This window comes from Vanessa cardui, chromosome 21, assembly GCF_905220365.1.
Source record: "Vanessa cardui chromosome 21, ilVanCard2.1, whole genome shotgun sequence".
Lineage (NCBI taxonomy): Eukaryota > Metazoa > Arthropoda > Insecta > Lepidoptera > Nymphalidae > Vanessa > Vanessa cardui.
This window is the reverse complement of record NC_061143.1, coordinates 4,160,916-4,187,944: the sequence shown is the minus strand read 5'-3', so window position 1 is coordinate 4,187,944 and position 27,029 is coordinate 4,160,916. Positions and strand designations below refer to the sequence as shown.

Sequence of the window (27,029 nt, the reverse complement as noted above, 5' to 3'; positions counted from 1 at the left end):
ACAAAAACCTTCCGCTTGAAACACTCTATGTAATGAAACCGCATAAAAATCCGTTTCGTAATTTTAAACATATAAGCGTACATAGGGACAGATAGCGGTAAGCGACTTTAAAAATCTTGCCCGTAACGTCCCGACGATGGCTGGGCTTGCTTGCTGGATACATAACTTTATTACACAATACGTTATATCAAAGGGGAATATTATATCGATATACTTTCTTTAGAAAGTCCGTACAAAGGGACGTTGCATACAAACTAAAATATCGTCTTTTGTGTGTTGCGTGACCTCGCGCTGCGCCAAGGGATCAGCGTTACAGCCGGGTTGTAAAAATGAATTAATTATAGTTATTCAACATAACTAGTAGAGCCGAGCTGGCCCATTGGTAAGAATATGTGCATCTTAACCGATGACTTAGGTTTCAAATCCAGAGCCAATAAAATTGTCATGTGCTTTACTTATATATTTCTTCCTCGCCAAACGCGATGTAATTTGCCACGTGTATCACATAAACACAATGAATTCTAAACCAATGGACTGAACACTTATAATTATTCTACGAATTATAAATTATTACGACACACACAATCTTGATCGCACATGCAAAAATGATTAGTTAAAATTATTAATACAAAATATGAAAAAGAAATACATTAAGTATCATTTATATATTAAAATGGAAACAACTTTGTAAACACCAAAAACATCTCAATAATTTTGTCAATCAAGTTCAAGTATCTAAATCAATCAATCCAACTATAATTCTAAACAATGATTACTTTGTTCGCAGAGCAAACATGGAGAGCAGAGTGGGTCTGGACTACATCGTGGAGCACGCTGAATATGCTGGGAAGCTTGCGGCTGCTCTCACATCGCCCACTGCCGCTGTTAAAAAACAAGTAAATTATGAACAATTTATGCGTTACAACTTATCTTCAAATATAAAACGAACTTCATTTTCTCTTAGAATTAATAACATTAAATGCTTAAATATTTACAAATATGTACTAAAACTAATTATTGTATAATCGTGTATAACTCGTGGAATGGTGGCAAGAATGCTAGCAGTATATCCCCGTCTAATCGCAATTCCGATCCTCTGGGCAAAAAAACAAACCAGCCCTCCTGACACCCGTGGAGGCAATGAGGCGAGGTGTTATGCTTTTGATGAAGCTTTTTGCACCACTACTCCAAGGGACAAGCGTTTCGACAGCAAATGGAACAAGAAAGTAATTTGATAAATAATAATTTAGTAATTTTCTCTTATCCCTTATCATTTTCCAGGTGTTCGAACTGCTGTCAGCTCTGTGCGTTTATAACGCTGATGGCTACGCAAGAGCTGTGGACACTCTCGTCAGATACAAGGTTAGATTTATTTTGTTATTAGATAATAAAACAGACTCTTGGTCGTTGGGGTTGTGCCCTGTGGGTACGACCCCTTCATCATATCCTCCATCGCCAAGCAGCAGTAAATAACATAGCTGTGTTACGGTTTGATCAATGAGTGAACTAGTGTAGCTAGAGTAAAGAAAGAATTATATTACATAGAAGTTAAAGCCGGTAAAAGCCGTTTCAAATGCCCGGAACAGGGTGACATAATAAAGTAACTAATTCCTTGATCTAACACAAGTATCTTATTTTATTAATTAACTTTGCTTTTATTTTGCTCTTGATAGTTGAACAAATTAACCTTTCAACTGCGCCAAAAACGAATTAAACTAATCACGTGATTTATCTGACATAGGTTCTCAAAGGTGACCGTTACCGCCTCAGTGTGGTGGTAGAGGAACTGAAGAACGCCACCACCATCGATTACAAGACCGCACTCGTGGCATTCATCAACTGTCTCATCATCTCCGCCCCTCGCTTACCGGATAGGATTCGAGTGAGGAATGAGTTTATTGGTGAGCATATACCATGAATTACCAACTTCACGTCCAAAGATCAAAGAACTATATTTCGGTTTATTTGCACTCAAAATAAGCATCGATTCAGTGTTTTTAAGCAAAAAAAAACATCCATAGACATTTGTTACAAATATACACTTGGGGTAGGAAAAGGTTCGTCACCTTAAGATCTATTTTCGTGTGCTCATTATGAGCGATAATCTGCTTTACCGATCGAGAATGACATATTGCGTCGCAATGATTTCATGTTTAGATTCAAAAGGTACTAAGAGCTTAAGACTTGATAAAGGAATTTGAAAACTGACGAAGGTTTTCTTACTCTGACTGTACAATAGGAAATTGTTTTACACTTAAAATATTTTTTATATATAATTTTCTTCTTTCAGGACTTGGACTGCTTCCAACACTTAGTAACCTAAGGTAAGACATGAGTCCAATAACTATTTGTAGTGGTAAGTGGAAGGGGGAAGTACTCTGACCCAAAATAAATGAGACTAAGAAAATAATATATGCCGACCTCCGTGGTCGAGTAGTGTATTCACCGGTTTTCATGGGTACGCCACTCCGAGGTCCTGGGTGGGAATTGGGTGAATCGATGTAGAAAAAGTTCATTAGTTTTCCATGTTGTCTTGGGTCTGTTTTGTTTGTGGTACCGTCGTTACTTCTAAATTTCCATAACAAGTCCTTTATCTACTTACATTGGGATCAGAGTAAATGATGAAAGTGATGTTGTCCAATATTTATATATTTATAAATGCTGATGACCATTAAATACCTCGAAGACTAACTAAATACCCAGCAATTTATTAGCAAATGTATTTAGTATTAAATAATATATATAATATTACTTAGAGTAAATTACATTTTAAAACTCAGTGCGATCATAAAAAGTTGTATATAAAAACAATCCATCTCTAACGGTAATATTTCATTATTTTTTGCATTGAAATTCGAATACATCGTCTTGGTAATTTAAAACAAGACGATCGTGACTCAAGTAAACTTATGCTTCATCATTATAAATACGTTTAAATAACAAAACGAATGCGCTGTTACTTTCTTGAGAACTATAAATCAAACATAAATTCCGATTAAAATACTTTTTAATGCGTCCATTAAAAGTAATTTAGGTGGTAGTTTTTTCCTACCAAAAATTTGCAGAATTTAAATTATTAGCATGAACTGTTTGGGTACATATAGTTCATATGGCTTCAATATATCAAATTGTAACATATGGTCCTTATATATGTATATAGTGGACTCCATTGGATTATTTAGTACGAAAAGTAATTTACTGGTAACTTTGTACATAATACAATTATGAAATGATTCTGAACAAACTATGGTTCTTGGAATTAGTGCGTTCATTTAAATATTCGCTATAGATTTTGATGGAAATAGGTATGTATATGCTTTAAAGTATATTTCACATTTATACTTAATCTCAAATTTCATTTGTATTGTTGGCTAGGTTATTTTTGGAAGTCTACACACGAATTAATTATCATCCTCAATGACTACTAGTAGTGCAATTCAGTTTTTAAAGAAGCCTATCTATTCGGACATCTGATTCTGTGGTTATTTTGACAACTTACACAACGCGACGTCCAAGATTAATTACGAAATTTACCCAAATTAAAATTAATAGTTAACAAAATTATATTGTTGTATTTTTTTAAATATATTTATAGAAGGTAGTAATGGGCTACCTGTGCCTATTTCAAGCTACTTATCTACCTGCTACCTATTTCAAGTTCCAATATTTACATCGAGTTATTGACAAATTATTTTAATAAGGTTGTTCTTAATGACATGTCTGAAGCAAATCGAGCATCAAGTAAAATTAGACGTATGATCAATCAATGATCAGAAGTCTAGTGTTTTGTAAGAGAACAAGTTAAATAAAGCAATCACTAACTGGTAACTTAACTAATAGATGCAGCGGCCTACCGAATTATTTTAACGAAGCGGACCCATTAGTCAACAGAAATCTTATTCCAGTAACGAAACCAATGTTTTGCAACGAAACGTGTTTCTGATTATCCGTATTGCAATTTTTAACGATACAATTATCAATGAATACGACTCAATTAATGAAAGAAGAGATTTCATTATTTTTAAACAAACAAGATGAAAATTTTTAATCATATTTGCCAAACTTTTGGACCAAACTTGTATCCAAATAGTTACTTGAATACATAGCATAAATATAGGCTATTTGTCTGGTTTTTAAAATCCATTTGTTTGTTGTTGTGTTTTTTTATTTCTAGTACATATTTGCCGAAAAATATCATATTAAAAATTCCATATTTAAATAACGCGCGAAAACGCTACTTGGACAATATGGCACTGCAATGGAGTCGGTGACGTCACTTTCTTTTATTTTAATCTGTGGTACATATAGTAGAAAAGCAAGAAAGTGACTTCATCATAAGCCCGGCCAATCAGGAGCGCTTTGTGTCACGTGACAAACGTTTGAAAATTTGCATTTTTATTCATGGATTTTTGAATAAATTAAGTATTATTTTCAACTTTCGTTAGTAAATAACCATTTTTGAACTCACAATATACACTGATTACAATAATTTACAATTTATTTTTCGTATTGTCAAATAGTCTATTAAAATAATATTCAAATATCGATCATCATCTTTCGCATTTCCTCTTAATTATGTTATATTATATTAAACTTGCCAATTACTCGTTCCGGTCTATAGTCTGAGCTCTGTGTCCAACGAAACGACAAAAAAGGTCGTGCGTGGGCAAATCTGTCTCGAACCAAATATGGCGAGTTGGAATTATGAATAATCTTACGCGGATAACAGAGTATGATTCGTTTAATAAGCATTTTATATAATATGTAAACAGAATCATCAGCATTTATTTAAATAGATCCATTGATTAAACTGAAACTAGCATCTATAATCATTACATCATTATCATTACATAGTATAAAACAAAGTCGGTTTCCGCTGTCTGACTGTATGCTTAGATCTTTAAAATTACGCAACGGAATTTTATACGATTTTTTAATAGATATAGTATATGGGCAAAATAGTGATGAGATACTGATAATTGTAGAAGCTTCTCATGTGATATTTACGAAATTAACAAATTCTGTAGTATATTTAGTATCAGTATTACACCTGTGCGAAGCCGGATCGGATCGCTAATGGTTAATATATAATATATTTCTATAAAATCTTCCTACGAATTTTTGGTTTAAATCGTTGTAAGTAAGGTTAGCACTAGCAGAGCTGAGATGGCCCAGTGGTTAGAACGCGTGCATGTTAACCGATGATTGCGGGCTTACACCCAGGCAAACACCACTATATATAGGTGCTTAATTTGTATTTATAATTCATCTCAAAACATCCTGAGGAAAAACCTGCGTGTGTCTAATTTCATTATAATTTTGCCACATGTGCATTCCACCAACCCGCATTCGAACAACGTGGTGGAATATTTTCCAAACCCTGTCCTTAATGGAAGAGGAGGCCTTAGCCCAGCAGTGGGAAATTTACTGGCTGTTACTTTACTTTTCTTAGCATTTTCTGTTTTCAGGCATGAAGCTGCCAGTCATCCAAACCTTGGCGTGCAACTCGATGTTTTCGAGGAGCAGAGAGAGAGTGATGAGGCTCAAGGCCCCGGTGGTATCAACCTTAACTCACATTTGGATGTTTTTTACGCAATATTAAAACAGGTAAATGAATCGTTATATTTTATTACCCTGTATATTAACTGCATTGTAAAGATTAATGAATATCCATATTATTATGTTTTGCTAGTAAGTTGTTTCAACTGCTCAGATGACTTTATTTTCGTTGACGAGAAAAGTATTTTCCTCTAGTATCTAGTGAGTGTTTTCACTTGCATCTTGATCATAATAATACCTTGCGTACAGATTACAGCAGTGTTACTATAGGCACAAGGGATATAGCATCTCAGTTCTCAGTGGTGATCATTTACAATCAGATAGCCCCTTTGTACTTCAGCCTACCTATAGCATAAACATATGCAGAAAATTGGCCATAAAAATAACATAAAATCTGTTCTTATACTATCTAACTAGCTTAACCTTGCTGTTATAAAATTTTGTCCAGGTATCAGACACACCCCAAGAGATTCCGTTCTTGAGCATACTCCAGCACTTACTTCGAATAGACCCCAAAGAGCCAGTCAGCGATATAGTTTGGGACACAGCTGAAACGCTAGTCCACAGAGCAACGCTTCTAGAAACGAGGGAAGATGCTGCAAAACTCCTGCGAGCGCCGAGTGTTCAGGTAACTGTACAATTTATCATGTCAGTAATAGTGATAGATTGTAAAAAAAATAACAAACAGTTATACAAATAATTAAAGAAAGGATAAACGATCTCTTCTACGTTTCCAAGATATACAAAGTATACAAGATAGCTTGTTATGTTACGTATCATCTTTGTCCAATACTTCTTACCTATCAATGTAAATTACCTTGGATGGGAATAAAAAAACTGCTTACATTTCAGGCTAAAATGGGCTGCACTTGTCAACATAGAGATATGGCAGGATCGAATCGTAAGCAAAGCTTGCAAAGAGCTCTATCACCACCACCACCACCGCCACCGCCGGCTCCAGCGCCACCACCTGGTAAATTTCTTATTATATCATTATACTTTAAAGTATTGTCAAAACATTATTATATTATAGAAATTTTATTTATATGGGGTCACTGTTTTCCATCAGTACAATACTTATTTAACGCTTTTACTAAATCATCACTTTTTTTTCAAATATATTTATTTATTTTTCATATTATTTATAATCAATGAAAATTTCAGCTATACCTCCACCGCTACCACCAGCTCCACCAGCTCCACCAGCCCCACCGATACCACGCGGTGCTCCCCCTCCACCGCCACCAGCAGCCCTCTCACCACCACCACCCCCAGCACAAAATATCAAGTTACCACAGCAAGAGATACCACTACCGAAGACTAAGATGAAGACCATCAATTGGAACAAGATACCAAATAACAAAGTTAGTTTTTTTTTAGATTACACCCAATTTATTGAAAGAATCTAACACTATAATTAGTAATTGAATTGACTTTAAATTATTTTTATACCAATAATAGAAAAGGCCGTGATAATTATAAAACAGGATCAGAAACAACGGATGTAATTAATACTTTTTATTTTAGAATTATAGCGTCCCTTAAATTAAGTTTAAAGCTTGCGATAGGTGTACGGACGAAAATAACCTAGCCCAATCGAAGCTGCAGCTTTCATGCTAAATGGCTCACCATCTTTTGTCGCTAAAAATATTATAAAGCATTTACATTGTACAGTGAAAGTGAAAAGTAAATTAAACGGTGCTTAATTTCTTTTACATGAATATTTTACTTTCAGATTATTGGCCAAAACAATATTTGGTCAATCGTAGCGTCGAGTCACAAGCATTCACCAAAGTCAGAACTAGATTGGAGCGAAATCGAAGGACTATTCTGCCAGCAGGTAATTATAAAGCCCTTTTTGGTCAAAATGAGCTCAATCATTGAAGTTCATGAAAGAGTGCCTTCAGAATTCTTCCAGCAAAAAGTCTAAAATATAAAGTGGAAATGTTTTTACATATTGTTGTGATTTCAGGTACAGCCTCCAGGTTCAGCGGGATCATCCCCACGTCTCGGGCGAAGTCCCATATGTGACAGTTCCGGGGAAAGGAAGCCGAGGAAAGAACCTTCTGAGATCACACTTTTGGATGGAAAGCGTAGCTTGAATGTCAATATATTCTTGAAACAGTTTAGAAGGTATCGTTGATTTCAAGTGATTTAAATTTTGTTATTGTTTAGGATTTCCTTGGGTCGTTATGAGCTGACATTGCCCAGTGGTTAGAACGCGTGCATCTTAACCGATGATTTCAGGTTCAAACCCAGGCAAGCACCACTATATAATTGTGCTTAATTTGTGTTTATAATTCATCTCGTGATCGGCGGTGAAGGAAAACATCTTTAGGAAACCTACATGTGTCTAATTTCATCGAAATTCTGTCACACGTGCATTTCACCAAACCGCATATGAACAGCGTGGTGGAATATTTCCAAACCTTAATAATATATTTAATTGGAGAGGAGGCTTTAGCTCATCAGTGGGAAATTTACTGACTGTTACTTTACTTTCTTTTTTTACTTTTTGGGTTTCCTAGCTTAAGTATTCGTTGTTTAAATAATTTACATTTTTAGTTCCAACGAAGATATCATACAATTGATCCGCGAGGGGTCCCACGATGATATCGGTACCGAAAAATTGCGTGGTCTTCTCAAAATCCTACCCGAAATTGATGAATGCGAAATGCTGAAAGCTTTCACCGGTGACGTCACGAAATTAGGCAACGCTGAGAAATTCCTTCTGCAGCTCATCCAGCTGCCCAAGTAAGTGACTTATTATAATTTAACTACTTATGCTAGTACAGAAATTAGATTCAATGTTTAATTGATGAATTCGATTGAATTTCGTTTTTCTTCTATTGCTCCAAATTAATGATTAATGGAAACAAAAAAACATAAAAATCCACACTGGAACAGCTTGGTGGAATGTTTCAGAAACCTTCTCCTCAAAGGGGGAGTAGGCGTTAGCCCAGCAGTGGGAAATTTACAGGCTGTTGTTGTTGTTGTACTATAAACATATTCATGAAAAGTAATATTTAAAAAAATCGTCATTTTATTACAGTTACAAATTAAGAATCGAGTGCATGCTTCTAAAGGAAGAATGGTCATCTACCGCTGGATACCTGGAAAGCGCAATCAATGCTATACTAGTAGCTGGAGACGACCTTATGTCTTCTAGAGCTATACAAGTAAGTTTACTCAATTCAATGTAAGTATTACCATCTTTACCATAAAGGTCCCCCATCCAGAGGGGACCCCGTAGAACCAAAGAAATTGCCTTATATGTACATTTCAGAAATTGCCATATTTGTAAGTAATGACTAACATCTTTATCAAAAGGTTATGTTTAGTACATTATATTCAACATCATTGTCAACGTGTGTATATATGTAATGTATCGATATTCTTTGGTGTGAATACGCAGGCAGACATTTTCTTTCGTTGAATAAAAATGAAGTTACTCATTCAACATCTACAAATAGAGTCGTTTATCAATTTCAGCTAAAGCATTTTATCAAACATGTAATAAGAAATATAATACTTTTCTTACAGGAAGTGCTTTATATAGCTCTAATAGCTGGTAACTTCCTGAACGCTGGTGGATACGCGGGCGGAGCTGCAGGAGTCAAGCTGTCTTCCCTGCAGAAGCTGTCGGACATTCGCGCAAACAAGCCTGGCATGAACTTGATGCACTATGTAGCTTTGGTAAGGCTGACCAGATTATATGATCAAAATCCAATTATCATTTCTTAATGTTATATGTACTTGCATTATTCCTATATAAAGAACCACTTGATGGTATGTAATCACTACTGCCCATAGACCATGGCGCTGTTTTAAATATGCGCCACAAACCCTGGAAACTAAAATGTTATGTCCCTTGTGCCTGTAATTACACTGACTAATCCACGTTTAAAACCAGAGCACAACAATACTGAGTGCTGTTTGATGGTAGGATATCTGATGATTGGATGGTACCTACTCAGACAGTCTTCATTGCGGGATTACAAGAGTCTCAAATTATTGTTATTGTATTTAAACGAAATTTGATGTATAAAGTAGATTTCACAACAAATATTTTTTTAACATTTTCCATCGTGAAGTTTAGTCACTAACCGGCATTGGAACAGCATGGTGGAATGTGTTCCAAATCTCAATGGGGGTGGAGCCCTTAGGCCAGAAGTGAAAAATTGATAAGCTGTTGTTGACTTCAACAACAACTTGTTGAACTTAAGCCGCAAGGAAATTTAACTTAAAAAAAAAACGGATTATATGTTCATCGCCTGTTTGATGATCTGATGATAAATGTCTGTTTTCAGCAAGCGGAACGTAAAAACAAGGAACTGGTACATTTCGCTGATGATATAAGAGTTCTAGAAGAAGCCTCTAAAGCCAGCGTCGAACAGCTCCACAATGAGATCAACACACTCGCTCAGAGGATCAGTAATCTCAAGAGAGACATACAATCAACTCATCAAGATATTAAGGATCAAATGGGAGACTTTTTGCAGGTGACTTTCTCATAATAATTATCTCCGAAGACTCTCACATTTTTTTTTTATAAATATTGCATTGTTTTCTCACAAGATAATCCCATACTAACGAGGCAATCTTGTACTTAATCTAAAAATATAATTAATACAAAAAAATACCTAACATAAAAGTCTTATTTCGGTAAATAATTTATTGACGTCTTTAAATAGTTAAAAACAACAATGTGTGTTCTACTTTAGACACAGTATTATCGGCAAAATTCAGAATTTTTGGTATATTACTGTTCCTAAAGAAGATAATCCAAGTTTTTCTAAAATATTATTTAAAAATTGAACAGGTCGCTGAAAGGGAGGTATCAGCATTAAACAAGGATATGGAAGAAGTAGAGAGCATGAGAAAGCAGCTTGCAGAGTTCTTCTGCGAAGATCCCGTCTCCTTCAAACTTGAGGAGTGTTTCAAGGTACCACATTACAAGACATTATTCAATATTAGAAACCATTACCGAGGCTTCTCACAAGTATACAAAATTCCTGAAATATGATTTCAAATATCATTCGGAATGAATTTAATAAAAATCAGCTAAGATGGCCCAGCGGAAGGTACCCATCTTAATCGACGATTCAAACTGCGGGTTCAAACCCAAGCAAGTACCACTGCATATTCATGTGCTTAATTTGTTTATATTTCATCTCGTGCTCAGTGGTAAAGAAAAACATCGCGAGGAAACCTGCATGTGTCTAATTTCCACGTGTATTCCATCAATCGGAATTTTGGAATTTGAACAACCTTTAGGAAAGGAGGCCTTCGTCCAGCTGTGGGAAATTTACTGGCTGTTTTGTTTAACACAAATAATACTGTGATTGAATAACTTAGATAAAACATAGCTCACATGGTACGCAATTGTTGCAGATATTCGTGACGTTCTGCAGTAAGTTCCGCGCGGCGGTAGGCGACAACGAGCGGCGCCGCGCGCACGAGGAGCAAGCGGCCGCACGGCGCCGCGCGCGCGACCTCGCCGCCGCGCCCGCCAAGCCGCGCGCAGGTAGCCTAACGTTTGCTATTATTACTGCTGAGGGATGTTTGTGTGGCCTTCGATTATCTTGAGCTCGGTTAAAATAACATCATTTGTATCAAGATCTTCAGAAAAATTGGAATTGGAATAAATATAAGCATTCGAACAAATAATATATATATATTAAATTCAAAACTAACTAAAATTTTTTGCCACCAATATGGCAATATATTTAAAAAAAATGTATCAACATCTCATCATTCGAAATTTATCGAATCGAAATAATCATAATATATTATGTTGTGACCTTAGTAACGTAAAAATAAAGAATTTCTTGAATTTTGACATATTTTTACTAACATTGTTAAAGGAGGAAGCGTGTGCAGCACCCCGGCATCTGATTGTGAATCTCTAATGGAGTCACTTCTTCTGGACATACGCAATGGGCTCAGTAGAAGATCCTTGAGAAAACCCCATGACTTATCACCGTCACCGGGTAAAGATACCTAAACTTTATATACATCTAAAATATTGTACAAGCTGACTCTGATTATGAAACTAACATGAGCCCTGGATTTATTTTCAGATGTAACTCCAACTGGGAGCTTAAGAAGACGCAGCAGGGCGAGTCCAGGTGACGACGAGGATGGTCTGCTGGAGTTCCTACGGCATTCTTCACCTGCGGCTAATGAGATGCGCGAGAGGAACGCCTGGGGAAGTTTGGGTATGTCGCACATAAAAGTAATAAATTGCAAAATTTGTAAAATAATATTAATTTAAATTAATTAGCAATACTATTATTATTATTAAAATTAATGTAAGAAAGAAAATTCGTACTAGACTTCTTTCCCTAACTTATTGCTTTCACTTGTGTTGCATTGAGTGACCTAAAGTTATAACTATATTTTCATATAATGTTTAAAACATCACTGACAATGAGCCTGTATTGCTCTGTCTATGTGTGTGTGTGCTACCCTGTCCGCTCGGCCCGTACTGACCCTCGTCGTTGCAGACCGCTCGTGGTCGCGGCGCGCGCCGGTGCGCGCTCGCCTGGAGCTGCCCGAGCGCGAGCGCGCGCCCTCCCCGCGCGCCTCGCCGCCCGCCTCGCCCGCCGCGCCCGACGCCGCCAGCGGGGCCAACACCGCCCCCAAGTGAGTTCAACTCACTATGCTTGTCATTTTAATAAAACATTTTTAATAATCAACAAATAAAATATGAGACAACATCACACACATTACTCTGATCCCAATATAAGTAGCTAAAGCACTTGTGGTATGGAAAATCAGAAGTAACGACGGTACCACAAAAACCCAGACCCAAGACAACATAGAAAACTAATGATAATCTACATCGTCTCATCTGGGAATCGAACCCAGGACCTCGGAGTGGCGTACCCCTGAAAACCGGTGTAAACATCACTCGACCACGGAGGTCGTCAACGTTAAATGTAACTACGAATAAGTATATTTCGAATGGGATCTGTATATTATGTTATGTTTCTCACAGGGAGTGGCGACAGAAGATCGAGTCGTGGTTGCGCGCCAGCAGCGAAGAGGAGCGTCGCGCGCGGCCCGCACACACGCGCCGCGCGCACCACGCGCGCGCCTCGGAAAACGACTCCGGTCAGTGCACACGCATACATTGTCCTGTCCCGCTTGGTTGCCCAGCCTATATAGCCTTAAAACTGAATATCTAAATGCATCATAAATGATCAGGATTGTCTTAAATGTTTTTTAAATTTATGATCTATGGTAGATTTCCTAAAGTTCTAAAAGATTTGTTTTTACACGGCGGTCCGAGTAGATTCTAAGTATTGTGTTTCGCTTTGAAGGAAAAGTGGTCCAATATAACTACAGGCACAAGGGGACATAATATCTTAGTTTCCAATTTGTAGTGCATTGGTAATATGAGTAATGATTAATATATTTCTTACGGTACCATTTTTTAGAGACTCAGACGACTTTTAGTTAAACTGTTAAAGGGGCCATCTGATATAGCTATCTGATATGGTAATAATGGATAAATGTCATTTTTTTAAAAAAAATAACATTCCAAAATCGGCTTACAGAGAGCGAACGTAGCGCGGTGCTGGACACGCTGGCGGAGTCTCGTGCGGAGTGGCGCCCCGCCGTGCCGACCGACACGGACCTCGTACGGGCCATCGAAGCCGTCGAGGGTAAGTGACTAGATACTTACAAATCACATATCTATGAATATTGACATAAGAAAATACATATATAACTAACTTCGATTTTAATTGAATTAAGCATTAAATACTCATTATATATTTTATTATTTTCAGATGTCCAACCAAAAACGAAAGACAACAGGTTGCCGTGGAGAAAAACGGAAGAAAACGAAGAGATGCGGCGACTGCGAAGGCAGAGATCGCGCCAGCAAGTGGATTCCCCTCAGCTACTAGTATCAATAACCGAGGAGGAAAAACGAAAACTACCCGACATAACTGTAACCAGTGCTAAAGAGACTAAAGCTGCGAAATCGGATAGAGTCGAAATTGATTCCGACAATATAGAAACACCACCAGTACAAAGGAAAATGTTCCAACCTCCTCCGGAAAGGGAACCATGTCGGAAATACCAACCGTTTGTTTCGAATCCTAATATTAGTGATAAAGCTGCGACGGAAATGAAAGATTTGTGTCAAGAAATCTTAGGAGACGGACAATTCGATAGATTCTCTGCAGCTAGACGAACGAGAAGATACAAACGTAATGCAGAATTGAGTTCACCGGAAGAAGAAAAGAAGCAAGAGAGTCAACCAGAATTAGTTGCTGAAACACAAGTAATGAGACCGTCTAAATTAGAGATTCAAGCTTCATATCCAATTGATTCTCCGAAAGAAATAGCTATTGCCAAGCCTGTTGAAGAAACAGTGAAAGAAGACAAAGATTTTAGATTGAAACGTTGGCAGGATAGATTGAAAAGCCAAAGCGTAGGAGGCACAGAGAAAACGCCAGCCAAAGATAACAAGTCGGTACCCTACTCGAGAATGAGGAGACAAACTTCCATCAACCAGGAGGATGTCCAAAAAGCCATCAGAGAGCTAAAATCTCCAACTCAAACGCCAACAGGGGTGTGGTCAAGGAACGCGTATAGAAGATCTATGAGTGCAAAGTTGGAAAAAGTTCCCTCCACTACGGAAAGGACAACGTCACCTCGAATCCCCAAAGTTAAAAGCGAACACGAATTAAACGACGAAGGTTTCGAAGAAACGCAAAGCCTCAATTCGGAAAGTGCGTCACAGGGTGCGTCGTCCGGATGTAACATGGACTGCGAATCTCCAACACCGAAGAAAGTTACAGAAATTCCAAAGAAAATTTCTACCAAAGAGACACGGACGCCACCTCGGACACCCTTAGATCCGAAACGTGGTCTGCCGAAACGAGCCAGCTCTTTGCGAGTTGAACGATCTACATCTCGTGCGTCATTGAGAAGTTCTCGAAGTTCTTTGAATAGTTCTGCGTCAGTGGCAACTGTGAAAAGGGCACCCTCATCTTCAGTCAAACCCACCCCTAAGCCGATCACAAAGCCAGTTTCCAGGATGCCTGCGTCGCGGTCCTCGTCAAGTGGAAGTTCAGTAGGCATCTCAAGACCGCCCGTTAAAACGACTAACAGAACGTCTGGATTTATGAGACCAACTCAAGCTTCCAAAGGCAGAGGAACATCTCTTCAACCTGGCTTGAAACCTTTTGTTAAATAAAACCAAATATTGGAATGAGAGATATTTTTGGCGCGTAATCTACCATAGTATAAACATATAAAAAAATATTTGTGATTATCTGTAAGTTGTACCAGTATAAAATTTTATAAATGAGATAGTATTAATGTAAGAAATAACAATTAAATGAAAAAAATAAATTATTGGAATCTTCAGATAAAGGTGCTCGAATCTCAAAATAATCTGAAGTTTTCAATGACTGAGTTTCGTTTTAAGTCTAACGTTTAGATCTGTTTAGAATTGGAAAAAAATCGGTCTGGTTTATCATTTCGGCCCGTACGTTACGTTTGACGTCATTTATAAGTTTTTTTTTAATAAAAAAAATCCAAATGAGAGAAAACAATTAATTTTACGTTTTGTAATTATTGTGCCACGATTTGTACGGGTAATTTAATCATTTTAATGTTAGTTTAAACCAGTTTCTTTTTTTTTTTAGTGCGATTTTGGATATGAAATTTTAACATTTTTTCAACTTTTGTAATGGTCTTAAAAAAATTTCAAAATTTCTCCGTCCAAGCACCATTTCACAAGATTACCCTCTATTTTATTAGATGTGTATAAATATATTTTTACATACCAATTTTGCGCACGTGCTATTATTTTATCTTAAAGTACTATTTTCACATTAAAAATATATAAACGATCTGATTTTTATACGTTATAGTTATTTTTATAGATCTTGAATTATTTTATCGTCACAAAGTAAGCATGGCTCTATTGAATAACTCTAAGTTAACACCAATGTTTTATTTTATGTGTTTATTGTTTACTAAAATGAATACATTAAATTTATATCCGAAGATATATTTCTTGTTATTTTATTTCCTTACTTAACAACCAATAAACTTTAACTCTAATACTTATTTTAATTTGACTTTTTATTTTACAATAAACATCAATCATTCGTTAATTCCTATATAGGCTATAAACCATTATGTCCAAAAAATGTTTAATATTTACCTCTATATAAGTATTTTTTCACACATTTTATTTCTTCTGTAGATAACAATACAATAATTTGAACTGGCAGAAATCCTCCCGTTAGGGGCTATGCCATTTCTAGGCGAACTTTCCATCTCTTTCTCTCTAAGGAGAGAAAGGGATTTCTCTCTTTTCGTTTAATTATCTACGAGTGTCGTCAATTCATTTCATTGTATATTAACTTAACATAGCGTAAGAAATTTCTTTCCAACTGAATACCCCAGCAATTCTTTTTCAAGCTTTTTTTTTTATAAAATAAAAAGAATTTCATTTGCGGATACCATTATTTCATAAACTCGTCTAATCGAAATAAGTTATAACACAAATATTTGTAACAGAAGTTTATTTAATAAATTCAATTTAAAACGTTTAAATATTAATTAAATACAGTATATTGTCATTAATTTTGTTATATTAGTCCTTCATCAACGAGTTCAATAACTAAGTCGGTCATCTTCTTCCTACAATCAGCATTGGATGTCCATACGGGCTTCACGCAATCATGAGATGGAGCAACTTCACTCTCCTGGACAAGATGTTTAAATTAATTATGGGAAATGACAAATGCATTTACATTATTTATCAGCGCACCTTGCACACAAATCATAGAACTGAATTTAATTAAATTTTGTATGAATCAGACTTTAACTTTCAAGGAATTTCTTGGGCTCCCTAACTTATTTATACTAAAACCTACGACCGTCCCTCTAATAAAAATTGCAATATATGTAGATATATATATATATAATATGCAAATTGAATATTTGATATTAAAATAAAATTTATTTTAAAATCAAATATTCAATTTGCTAGCTTATTTATGCCTACTAAAACGCCGCAAACGAAGACGCTAGCCCTATTCAAAGACAAATTTGTTTAAAAATATAGTATTTAATTCTTGATGGTAATTTGGTGTAATCATTATACGAGATACGTTTATACGTAAAAAGGAGATAATTTGAGGTCGGATATTCCTGGATTAAAAATCATATTTTTCTAAAATTAACAAAAAAGTAAAAAAGAACTCTAAAACGAATACCTTTTCTTGATAAAGATTTGGCGCCTCGTTGCTATCGCACGTCATAATTGGGTACATATCCAGAGCTATGCCGAGACCGAAGCGACTGCTTCTCTTGAACTCGTCTTGCAACCTGGACGATGAATTAGACAAAAAAGTTTTATTATTTCAATATACGTATACTAAATTATTCATTTTTAATTAAATATGGATCCGTTGACGTAGATCTTTTGATTGTTACATGTTTTTTAATAGCATTTAAGAAAAAAATATTCTACAAAATATAACTAGCAATACATGAATTATAAATATAAAAACTTAGGTAGACGTTACTGTTTGTCGTTTGACTTAGGTAGGCTATACGAAATATATCAATAGTATTCGCGTGTGTGATCCTGGCTTAAAATAGATCACGCACGTTTTAACGTGAGTATGGGAATGATTTTGGCATATCGATATAATTATAATTAGGAGACCCCTTCTTATCATTTGTATTTTATCGATCTATCTCACATGTCAAAAAGTGTATCCCTGTCCAGTATATTTCCATCACCCATCTCTAGTAATCTGGCATGAAGCTCATCTGCGTAATACTCTAGCAGAGCCGGTGTGTGCTCCGCTCGCTGTTGCCGTTCCAAGCACAGGTAGATGAGAAACGCAAGGTCCAGAGCTGGTGATGCATAGCGAGCTAACTGGAAATCTACTATGTACATCTGAAAATATATATTTTTTATTAAACTAGCTGTGCACGCGACCTTGTACGCATTTGAATATAACAACAAAAAATATTATTGTTGCCTAAGTTACTCCTTATTATATCAGTTATCTGCCAGTGGAAGTCCCGTCAAAATCGATCCAGCCGTTCCAAAGATTAGCCGGAACAAACAGACAGACAGATAGACAAAAATTGTAAAAAATGTTATTTTGGTATATGTACCGTGTATACATACATATGCAATGAGTAAAAAAGGACTATTTTAATATTGTAGTATTACAAACACTTCAATTTTATTATATGTATAGATATGTGAGTATATATAAAATTGGATCTTCACCAGAATAAAGATTTGGAGTTGTAATTTGAAAATTTATTACTATTTTATGAAAATTTGCATCCCCTAATAAAATCAGATCAGAAGTCAGTGAGAGAGGTTAAAAATTAGAGCATTTGCAACATAATACCTTCAGTTTAGTTCTTAATTATTAGTTATTGGTAATATATATTTGTCTTTAACGATACTTTAAGATTATTTTTGCTAAAACAGTCAATATTGTCTAACCTCAGCAATATCGCCATTTACAAATTTAAACAGCATGTTGTTTGTCCAACAATCGCCATGACAAATGACTGCTAATGGTTCTTTTGGTGTCACCATATCCACCATGGTCTGGAAGAAGGTATCCTCATTGCAGAAACGTTTGAATGGACCCAAGTATTTCTCCTTATCCTTTGATTCTTTCAGCTCTTCCTCCACCATAGCTATCGCGTTACGAGTTGCTTCACTGTAGTAACTTCGATAGTAGTCTTCGTTTTCAGCGACGAAAAAGACTATAAAAAATGTACAAGATATACACAAAACTAGCTGAACAAATTTTGCTAAATTTACTACCTTAAAGAGTCCAACCACTTATAGATCTGATATTGATGTGTGACCCGCACAAACAACATACAACATGTTGCTATTATTAATAACTAGCTGTGACCACGACCTTGTACAACGAATTCAACAAAAAGAAATATTATTGTAGCCTAAGTCGCTCCTTATTATATCAGTTATCTGCCACTGAAAGTCACGTTAAAATAGGTCCAGCTGTTCCAGAGATTAGCCGGAGTAAACAGACAGACATACAGGCCGACAGGTAGACAAAAATTGTAAAAAATGTTATTTGGTATATGTACCGTGTAAACATACGTATGCATTGAGTAAAATAGGGCTATTTTAAGATTACAACAGACTCTAATTTCACTAATTGTATCGATAAATAATAATAACAAAAATTCTTTATTTTCAAAAATGACATGATCTTCCACAAATTTTCTTAAAACTAATATGACAATAATACACTAATGACAATGAAATACACGAGTGTTTATAACACAGCGTTTGAAGCCTAGGAGTGCCAAATAAGAGATGGGAGTGTCAGCTGTTAGCATCTTAACCACACATTGTTAACATATTTTTCTATAAAAATTGACTTCAAACAAGAAAAAAATTAATGAGTGTCGCCCTCTTACCCTCAGAAATCCCATCTTGTATATTCAGCAGCTCGTAAAAGCCTTCAGGGTCGTAATATTTCATAGCCAGAGAAAGGGCGTGGAAGTGCGACAAATGCTTCAAGACAAAATAGCATTGTTCTAAACTCAAGCCCTGTGTCCTATCCGGCATCACAAACCCAAGCGTCTTCAAATCTTTCAATATAACCAAATCATTTTGTGCCAAGTAGCATTTTGGTATAGATTTGAATGGATGGGTAACCTTTTCCCATTGACTCTGAAATTTGGACAGAGCTGGCCATATCTTGGTGTAAAAAGCGACTTCATTGCAAAATAGCTCGTCACTTTTGAAAGCTTCTCTGCGCAAAATGCTTTCTGGTAAGCATTTGTATATAATAGATCCTTCCCAGGGTTCAATGATCTCAGTTGTGCCATCTGAGTCCAAATGTTTCCGAGAGCCTTTCAAAGTTATTCTATAAACCATTGAAGTGTAGTTGTCTCCTCTTTTTGATCCTGGAGCTCCCTATATTATTATTTGAGTATTAAATTTTATTATAAGTAATACATGGACATTGTAGTAATGAAATACTGAAAATTTTAGAAGTTTTTGACATGATGTCCAAGATAAACAAACACTGTAGTACATGGCGGCGGGTCGCTAGTGAATAATTATATGTTGCAAATCGTCTAAGTACCAAAATTTTTTTGCTAGAAAATTGTCTTTTTACACTTGACTATGGGAACATCTACGTATTTGCTGTTATAGCCTACTGTGCTACGCAATGGTTAGGTTAGGTTAGGTTAGTAAATCTGCCTTTTTTTTATTTACCTACTGTTTTCTATTGTTTTTTTATAGGCGAGTTGTTGGTTTTTAGTCTTTTGGGGTTGGCAACACTGCTCCACATATTACGAAGTGGGATTGAGATGGCCTTTTATGACTGACCACCATTAATGCACCTGACTACCATTCAGTGCGGAGGGTCTGAACTGGGTCCTAGGGTGCATACTGTACAAAACGCATCACTACGCTCCTACTTTGACTCTAAGCATAATATAAGGAATAGACGTATGAGTAAGAATTGTTCAGTGCTAGTAATATACTGAAATTGAATCTTCCTTTATTTCTCGTTTTTTAAAGGGGGACGGCGCGTACGCAGTCCCCACTACCAAAAATTACGCGTCCGAGTTATCCGCATTAGGGATAATCGCAGAGGTCAACCCATTCGCAGTGCAATGAATAGGCCTCGCTCTGGGGGAACCGCCTTCATGATCACGGTATCCCCTACGCCAGGTAAGTATGAGTTGTAGAGCGTATCTGTAGGACGTCATTATACGGCAAAAAACTTAGCCAGCGCGATTCAGAATTTTGCTTAAACAGTACAGCGACATCTAGCATATGCTGTGGGAACTATGACAAAAGAATGAATATTTAGTGAAATGGAACGTTATTTAGTAAAGATAAGAAAAATATTTTCATATTCATATTTTGTAATTTTACTAATGTTCTATGGTAAGGTAATGTAACATATAATATTGTTTTTTTTAATTTCCAACTATATTAAAATCGGATATCGTAAAAAAAACTTTAATTAACAAAATTATTATAACAAAATAAATAGGGCTTAACCAACAGAAAAATTAGAAAATATATATTTTTTTATTTTAAACTAAACTCAAAAATCTTTATAACTACTTACCTCAAAATCCTGAATGGTAACATCGGGATATTCATCCTTCAGAAGATCCTGAAGGAATTCCAGAGTAATGTATGACATGTTAGTGATGGTGTCGTTCTAGATTTAGGATATCAACTGAATTGCCTGGATGTGGAAGCAGATCGCTACACTACCGGTTTGAGTTGCAATCATTGTTTATTAGTAATGGGTAACAAACTGTAACAATAAATTGTAAAGAGTTCGGACAATTTGGAATTTAAAAAAAGCAATAATCAACTGAACATCACTACGAAGCTTGTTAAATATTTTTTTTAGAATTAACAACTTCTTTAAAATATACACATACATACTTTATGTTTTTAATTGACTATATAACTTTTTGAACCTATGATATTCGTTACATATTTATTGTTTAATTTACTAGGGTCAAAATGTCAAAAATGTGTTTAAAATTGTTCGTTAGTATACATAAATAAAAAATAAATAAGGAATTGCATATCTTAAAATGAATAAACATAGTGTCTCTACTCAACAGGGACTTATTATTGAATTGTTGCAGCAGTGGGGTCGCTTAGATTGAATAATGTTCGTTGCCGCGTCGTTAGCGAAGCTTACCGGGCCTGTTTGTATATGAGTGTTTCCGCACTTATATCGCTTATACAAACATTTTAGCTATTACTGATTAGGTATCCACAGCTGTGAATTATCGTTTTATTGAAATATAATTAATGGATCGCATTCATGCATAAAATTAAAGCGAATAATATTTTGTATTGTGATTTAGTATACATATTTGAATATTACATATTATGCATTGCATTTTTATCTACCTATTTAAAGTAAATATAATATCAATATATTTATAATAGAAAAGTACAAGACGTTTACTTAAATAATCTGTCTTTATCATTATAGTATATAATTTAAGTTTCCTTCACATAAAATAAATAAATACATTTTAATTTCTTATTGGTTAAGTTCACGTTATAAATAATATCGACTTCAATGTGATTTTGAATATGGCAACAAATTTTTGAGCGCCAATGTTTTGATTATTTTGACAGATAAAACAGCTGGGAAGAAAATCAATTAAACCACGTACGATAGGGAAACACGCATTTAATCTTATGATATAGTAATAATTTTCTAATAAGCGTAATATTTGAAATTAAACGGTGCTTTGTTTGAATATATTCGATTTAAAACATGCCAGTAGACCAGATACAGTATTCAGAAAGGTACAACGATGATGTTTACGAATACAGGTAAGATCTTCGTATAATTCAATTAGTCCTTATTCAGAATGAATTCTGCTTACAATTATATGGTAATTGACATTAAATTACATTAGATCATTATAAAAAGGTTGCAAATATATTGATTTCTGATATAAAGTATCACTTCGGGTACAATTGCTAGTCATTAGTTTAACCCATGTGTCAATACAATTTAAAAAATAATTGTTACTTCTGGGTTGTATAACTTTTATCCAATGAAAGTTTGTATTTATTTCACTTTTTAATGATAAAACATGCAATAATTGCAAGTAAAGTGACACTCATTACATCCAGTGATAGAAATATATTGCACTTTATTGCATTAGTAATTAAGATCTAATTTCTTGGTGTTTTATCCGCAAAGGATATTATAGCAAAATATCCAATGTTACATCATTCGAGTTATTGTATGTACTTATTATACATGCATTTAGAGCTTTAATCACATTGAATATTTCCTAAAAGGTTATAAAAAGATAGACATTTAATTGATGTTTCTTACTTGAGCTGTGTTGCTCTATTGAAAATAGAATTATTTGGGTTTCGGTTCATTATAGAGCTGATCAAGAGAATATTGTTACATAAACAATATTGAGCCCCTACAAATGATTTGATGACAGGTTAAAGTGTCATCAAGGTTAGTGTAAGGCAGGTTGTTGATAAAAGTTTTAAGGTCAAGAATGAAAGTGCAGTAAAAATTCTATTTGCATATGTCGCAAACACAATATTAGCCTTAAAACTTGACAATGTTGATTCTGTAGGATTTTAGGTGATCAGCTGGTTTACAAAAACAACTGATGCATAATTTGTTTAAATGATGCAACCACTAGTAATTAGGCACTCGGCATTAAATTTAATAGGTTAGGTATCATAGTTATCAATCCATATAACTGTTATTTTCTATAAGTATTTTATTGGCTATATTTATCTTACAGACATGTAATACTCCCACCGGACATAGCTCGACTAGTACCAAAATCCCACCTTATGACAGAAACAGAATGGAGAAATCTCGGGGTCCAGCAGAGTCCTGGGTGGTTACACTTCATGGTGCACAACCCAGAGCCACATGTCCTTTTATTCAGGCGACCTCGGACCGACATACCAACTCCTGTTAATGGTTTAGATGCAAGTACTTCATCTACGGTAAAAGTCTGATGATTTTATAGCTTATAGGCCACACCTTTAACTTATTATCTAACTGAAGGAACACATTTATAGGTTTATGATCATGTAAATTTTCATGATAAACATAGATTAATAATTTGAGAATATGTACTTGCATAAACAGCAATATGCAGTTCTAATATTATCTAATATAGATATAGTTTAAAGATATACAATATGTTGTATTTTGTGATATAACAAAAGGTTCAATTTTGAAATTGAATTGCATTATAATATGTCAATAATAATTGTTCCTAATGTTAGACTCGTTGAACATTTATGTAATATACAGCTCATGATTGCTCACGGAAGTGCTTTGTTGAATAAAATGTTTATTGAAATGTCGTTGAATATCATAGATTAAAGGTGATATTAAAAGTACTAGATGTGATATCCTATAGCATACTTAAACAGTTATACATACATGTATATTAAAAGGTGCTTAAAACTAAGTAAAGTGGCCTTCGACTGATGTACGATAACTGTAATTAATGCTAAGCTCATACACAATGTATAAATACAAATTATATTTAAAATGCAATGGATTTATTTAAGAACATTATAAACATGCTTAACATATTGTTAACCAAATAAAAATTATTATGTTTCTTTTATGTGTTGTGGTTTTTTTTTTTCATAAAAAATTTACACTTGATAGATTTTGTAGATTTGTCTGTCTTGTTCAATATTATATAAATATATACAAAATTTTATTGAGACAATAAAAAAAAATATACCTTTTTTAATTGTTATAGGCTTTTTATTAAAAGTTCAATAAAAATTATTGTCAACTCATCAACTCTGAATCTAGATTTTATAATTAGGCAGCTAATTTTAAAATATAGATTCATGTGACTCCACTTTGTAGCTGCTATTTTTAAAATGTTAGACTATTAATACTAAACCTGGCATTTAATATAATGTTGACGCGAAATTATTACAGGCGTGCGCGTCATTACAGTTTAAAAGTTCACAAATTTAACTATGCGATATTCATACATCGAAATTTCCATATATTTAAATAACGATTAAAACGTCACAGCAATCGAAAAATATGAATAATACACATAGCGACTTATGCAGGAGCAACGATGAATTGTTTTTTATTTGCAAGCTGTAGTTACAGATAACCAAACCAAAAAATTGGGCTTGAGGTAACACTAGATAATTATTACCCAAGTCAATTTTAAATAGAAACTTAAATAAAATTGTCTTGCTCCATCTTAACAATTTTGTTTTTCATTATTTTCGCTCGCAAAATCATTGATAAGTTTGGACACATCCATCGTTTCTGCTTTTTCTACCTCGATGCACATCATGCACAGTAGTCCTTTTATAGACGGACCTTTATTGTACTTAGAATTTCGAAAGCAGTTCTTTATTGTTTTGAGTTTCGAGAATGAGCGTTCCGCAGACTCAACGGTGACGTCAACAGTAAAAACAACTAGGAGTTTTTAGAAAATTGTGTATCATCTCAATTTCTATCTTTAACTTACTACACAGCAAAACCTGAAGAGCAACGCTCGTGATTTCTAGAGCATTTGGTGTCGTTTCGCTTCTTCGTTTTCAGTTATTAATTATGGGTGAACCAAAAACTGGTAGAATAAACTTTTGAAAAAAATGTAGGAGTGTACCATTCGTAATTTTTTATAGCATAGGTGCGATCCAATTCCGCCGCGTCTCTGTAAAATCCTAAATTTATATATGCAATATAATTTTCAAAAGCATGTATAAATTTAGGAAACTTTTTTCCTTGCGATTATTTTCACTTTTGTGATTGCCATCCTTGAAAAAATATTTTGAAATATTATAAGTATCATTTGTAGCTCACCGGAATGCGTCATGCGATCGCATTGGTTGCAACTTGCATGGGCATAGATACACTACTTAATTTTAAGTGCACCGGTACAATTTTAAATTACCGGAAACTACGTGAATCAGGAAAAATGTACTCAAAGGAATCTCGTGCTTTTGGTAATAAATAAAATCAATATTTATGGCCAAGGAATAATCGTGTCCTTATTCATCGTAAATGTGGACTTGGCTATCCATGGCCAGTTAAAAAAAAATATTCTGTGTATAGTTTAGAAAAAAATATTATGCATATGAAATGTTTAGGAAAAAAATAAAATGAACCAATTATTACTATGCAGAACGTTTATTTGGATTTAACTTCTAAAACATTATAAACACAGTAAAATATACAAATAAATGCGGAAGTAGTATATTTTATATAACTTTGCCAATATTAAAAAACAAAAAATAAGACTCGTCCTACACGTTAAACAAATACATTAAAATTATTAACAATATATTAGTGTTGATTTAATAATAATTTTCCATTCGATAAGTAATAAATTGTGCTTTTCGTATTCTTAAAATCTATATTAGCCAAATTAAAACTAGGATTATTCGTCATAAAACGAAACGGAATAATAACGAGTTGCCAGTTTAAAAAAAAAACATTAAAAAAATAATTGCAGTCACAGATATAATAATCCACAATACATTTATCTCATACAAAAATTTTGTAAAATGGAATATTATTATCGATGAACAACATAAAGAATATTGGCCAAATTTAAACGAAACTTGATATGGTTAATTGGAAGTACTTATTGTAAAGTTAGCGTCAACAGTTACTTAACATTCGTATAAAAGTCATCTCTCCAATATAATCTTATCTAAAAAGGTAGGCATCATCTTATAAGTAGACACATTACAAAATATCCAAACGTACGAATGAGACAGAAAATGTCACATTCTATATAACTAGAAAGGAAGGTCAAGTGTTATGCCTTTGTAATAGTGAAAAAGTTTGGTTACATGTTATCATATTCGCTAAGAAGAGTTCCTACAATGTCAGACCTCAATACGTAACAGAAAATGACTAATGAATAGAAGCTGGATTATTCATATTTTCATCTAACGATACATTTTTTTTGATAACTCGATATAATTATGTAACATACAATATGCACATATATAACATGCTCGATATTTATTTGGCTACATCTAATACTACTGTAAAAACCGTTTAACGAATTCTTTAACTACTTGTCATTGTAATGACATAATATTATACGTTGATAACGGGGACTTCATCTAATAACGATACACTTTCCACTAGAACGTAGGCCCTCTCATTGTAACGGTAAAATTACCGGATTGCATTAAACATGTCAACGTAGGGTATATTAAAGCTAACTTTGTGATATACTTAAAGCTTTAGCCCTTTATAAGCTGCCTTAGAAAAATTTCGATATCAAATTCTGATTAAAAATGGAGGCGTTCGCGCTTAAATTTCTTCGTGACATTTTATACATATGTCAATTTTTTTTTTTACACAGCAAAAAATGATATGATAATTTACAAGAAGTGATATGAAATGGAAATTGTACTAATAGATATGTACTTAAATAATTAATAAAAAGTAATTTTTTTTTATCAAGTATTGATAAATTTGGTACAATTTTATAAAGTGTAAATGCTCTTTACATTGTCTTTTTCGTTGAATCGCTTCGCTTCGACAGCAGTGCTGAGTTACCATATACAAATAGAATATAATATTAGAACAAGGTTAGGACTCAATCACGATACGTACTGCAACAAAGGCATGCCCTTATCTATACAATAAGCGTTGCATACGAATATCGTCTCTACGAAACCGTAGCTATCATCAATTGTTCAGCTCAGGAACTGATCAACTTGTGGCTCCGATCCTAAGGATTAAATTCCCGTGACCCGTTGAATGCCAAGTGTAAATAGGAAGCTCGGTTCGATATTAGTGTTATGGTAATGAAGTTAGCTCTTGTATAGTTTGTACAGATAAGCACGTGCAGGTATTGTTAGTGATGAGTCGAAAATTAGTAAACTTTTACCGTAATTATCGGTAAATATA

At 34.5% G+C, this 27,029-nt stretch overlaps 3 protein-coding genes and 1 non-coding gene across 5 annotated transcripts in view; 2 read left to right on the top strand and 2 right to left on the bottom strand.

Moving 5' to 3' along the window:
• The window catches only part of LOC124538711 (inverted formin-2), a 104,267-nt gene extending 88,671 nt beyond the window's left edge, over positions 1 to 15,596 (top strand). For both annotated transcript variants that reach the window (XM_047115861.1, XM_047115862.1), the window contains exons 4-25: positions 788 to 896; positions 1,282 to 1,362; positions 1,742 to 1,901; positions 2,291 to 2,324; positions 5,469 to 5,607; positions 6,008 to 6,187; positions 6,412 to 6,532; positions 6,724 to 6,923; positions 7,295 to 7,399; positions 7,532 to 7,692; positions 8,125 to 8,313; positions 8,612 to 8,738; positions 9,103 to 9,255; positions 9,870 to 10,061; positions 10,382 to 10,504; positions 10,954 to 11,086; positions 11,427 to 11,552; positions 11,643 to 11,780; positions 12,069 to 12,207; positions 12,563 to 12,678; positions 13,125 to 13,232; positions 13,359 to 15,596. In XM_047115861.1, coding sequence (XP_046971817.1) covers positions 795 to 896; positions 1,282 to 1,362; positions 1,742 to 1,901; positions 2,291 to 2,324; positions 5,469 to 5,607; positions 6,008 to 6,187; positions 6,412 to 6,532; positions 6,724 to 6,923; positions 7,295 to 7,399; positions 7,532 to 7,692; positions 8,125 to 8,313; positions 8,612 to 8,738; positions 9,103 to 9,255; positions 9,870 to 10,061; positions 10,382 to 10,504; positions 10,954 to 11,086; positions 11,427 to 11,552; positions 11,643 to 11,780; positions 12,069 to 12,207; positions 12,563 to 12,678; positions 13,125 to 13,232; positions 13,359 to 14,776 — 4,245 coding nt within the window. In that variant the 5' untranslated portion in view covers positions 788 to 794 and the 3' untranslated portion in view covers positions 14,777 to 15,596. The remainder of the gene's footprint in view (positions 1 to 787; positions 897 to 1,281; positions 1,363 to 1,741; positions 1,902 to 2,290; positions 2,325 to 5,468; positions 5,608 to 6,007; positions 6,188 to 6,411; positions 6,533 to 6,723; positions 6,924 to 7,294; positions 7,400 to 7,531; positions 7,693 to 8,124; positions 8,314 to 8,611; positions 8,739 to 9,102; positions 9,256 to 9,869; positions 10,062 to 10,381; positions 10,505 to 10,953; positions 11,087 to 11,426; positions 11,553 to 11,642; positions 11,781 to 12,068; positions 12,208 to 12,562; positions 12,679 to 13,124; positions 13,233 to 13,358) is intronic.
• Positions 15,597 to 16,122: 526 nt separating this feature from the next.
• Positions 16,123 to 20,900, bottom strand: LOC124538907. Its single transcript, XM_047116164.1, has 6 exons — positions 20,706 to 20,900; positions 19,030 to 19,531; positions 18,074 to 18,342; positions 17,307 to 17,506; positions 16,815 to 16,926; positions 16,123 to 16,301 (listed from the first exon to the last, which is right to left on the bottom strand). Exons 1-6 carry the CDS (start codon positions 20,781 to 20,783, stop codon positions 16,185 to 16,187), a joined length of 1,278 nt encoding a protein of 425 aa, XP_046972120.1. The 5' UTR covers positions 20,784 to 20,900; the 3' UTR covers positions 16,123 to 16,184.
• On the bottom strand, positions 20,146 to 20,307 carry LOC124539121. Its single transcript, XR_006967006.1, has one exon. It is a non-coding gene; the product is annotated as a U1 spliceosomal RNA (small nuclear RNA).
• An 817-nt stretch (positions 20,901 to 21,717) lies between the features above and the next one.
• On the top strand, positions 21,718 to 23,742 carry LOC124538971 (cyclin-dependent kinases regulatory subunit-like). Its single transcript, XM_047116262.1, has 2 exons — positions 21,718 to 21,949; positions 22,897 to 23,742. Exons 1-2 carry the CDS (start codon positions 21,891 to 21,893, stop codon positions 23,117 to 23,119), a joined length of 282 nt encoding a protein of 93 aa, XP_046972218.1. The 5' UTR covers positions 21,718 to 21,890; the 3' UTR covers positions 23,120 to 23,742.
• The last annotated feature ends 3,287 nt before the right edge of the window (positions 23,743 to 27,029 follow it).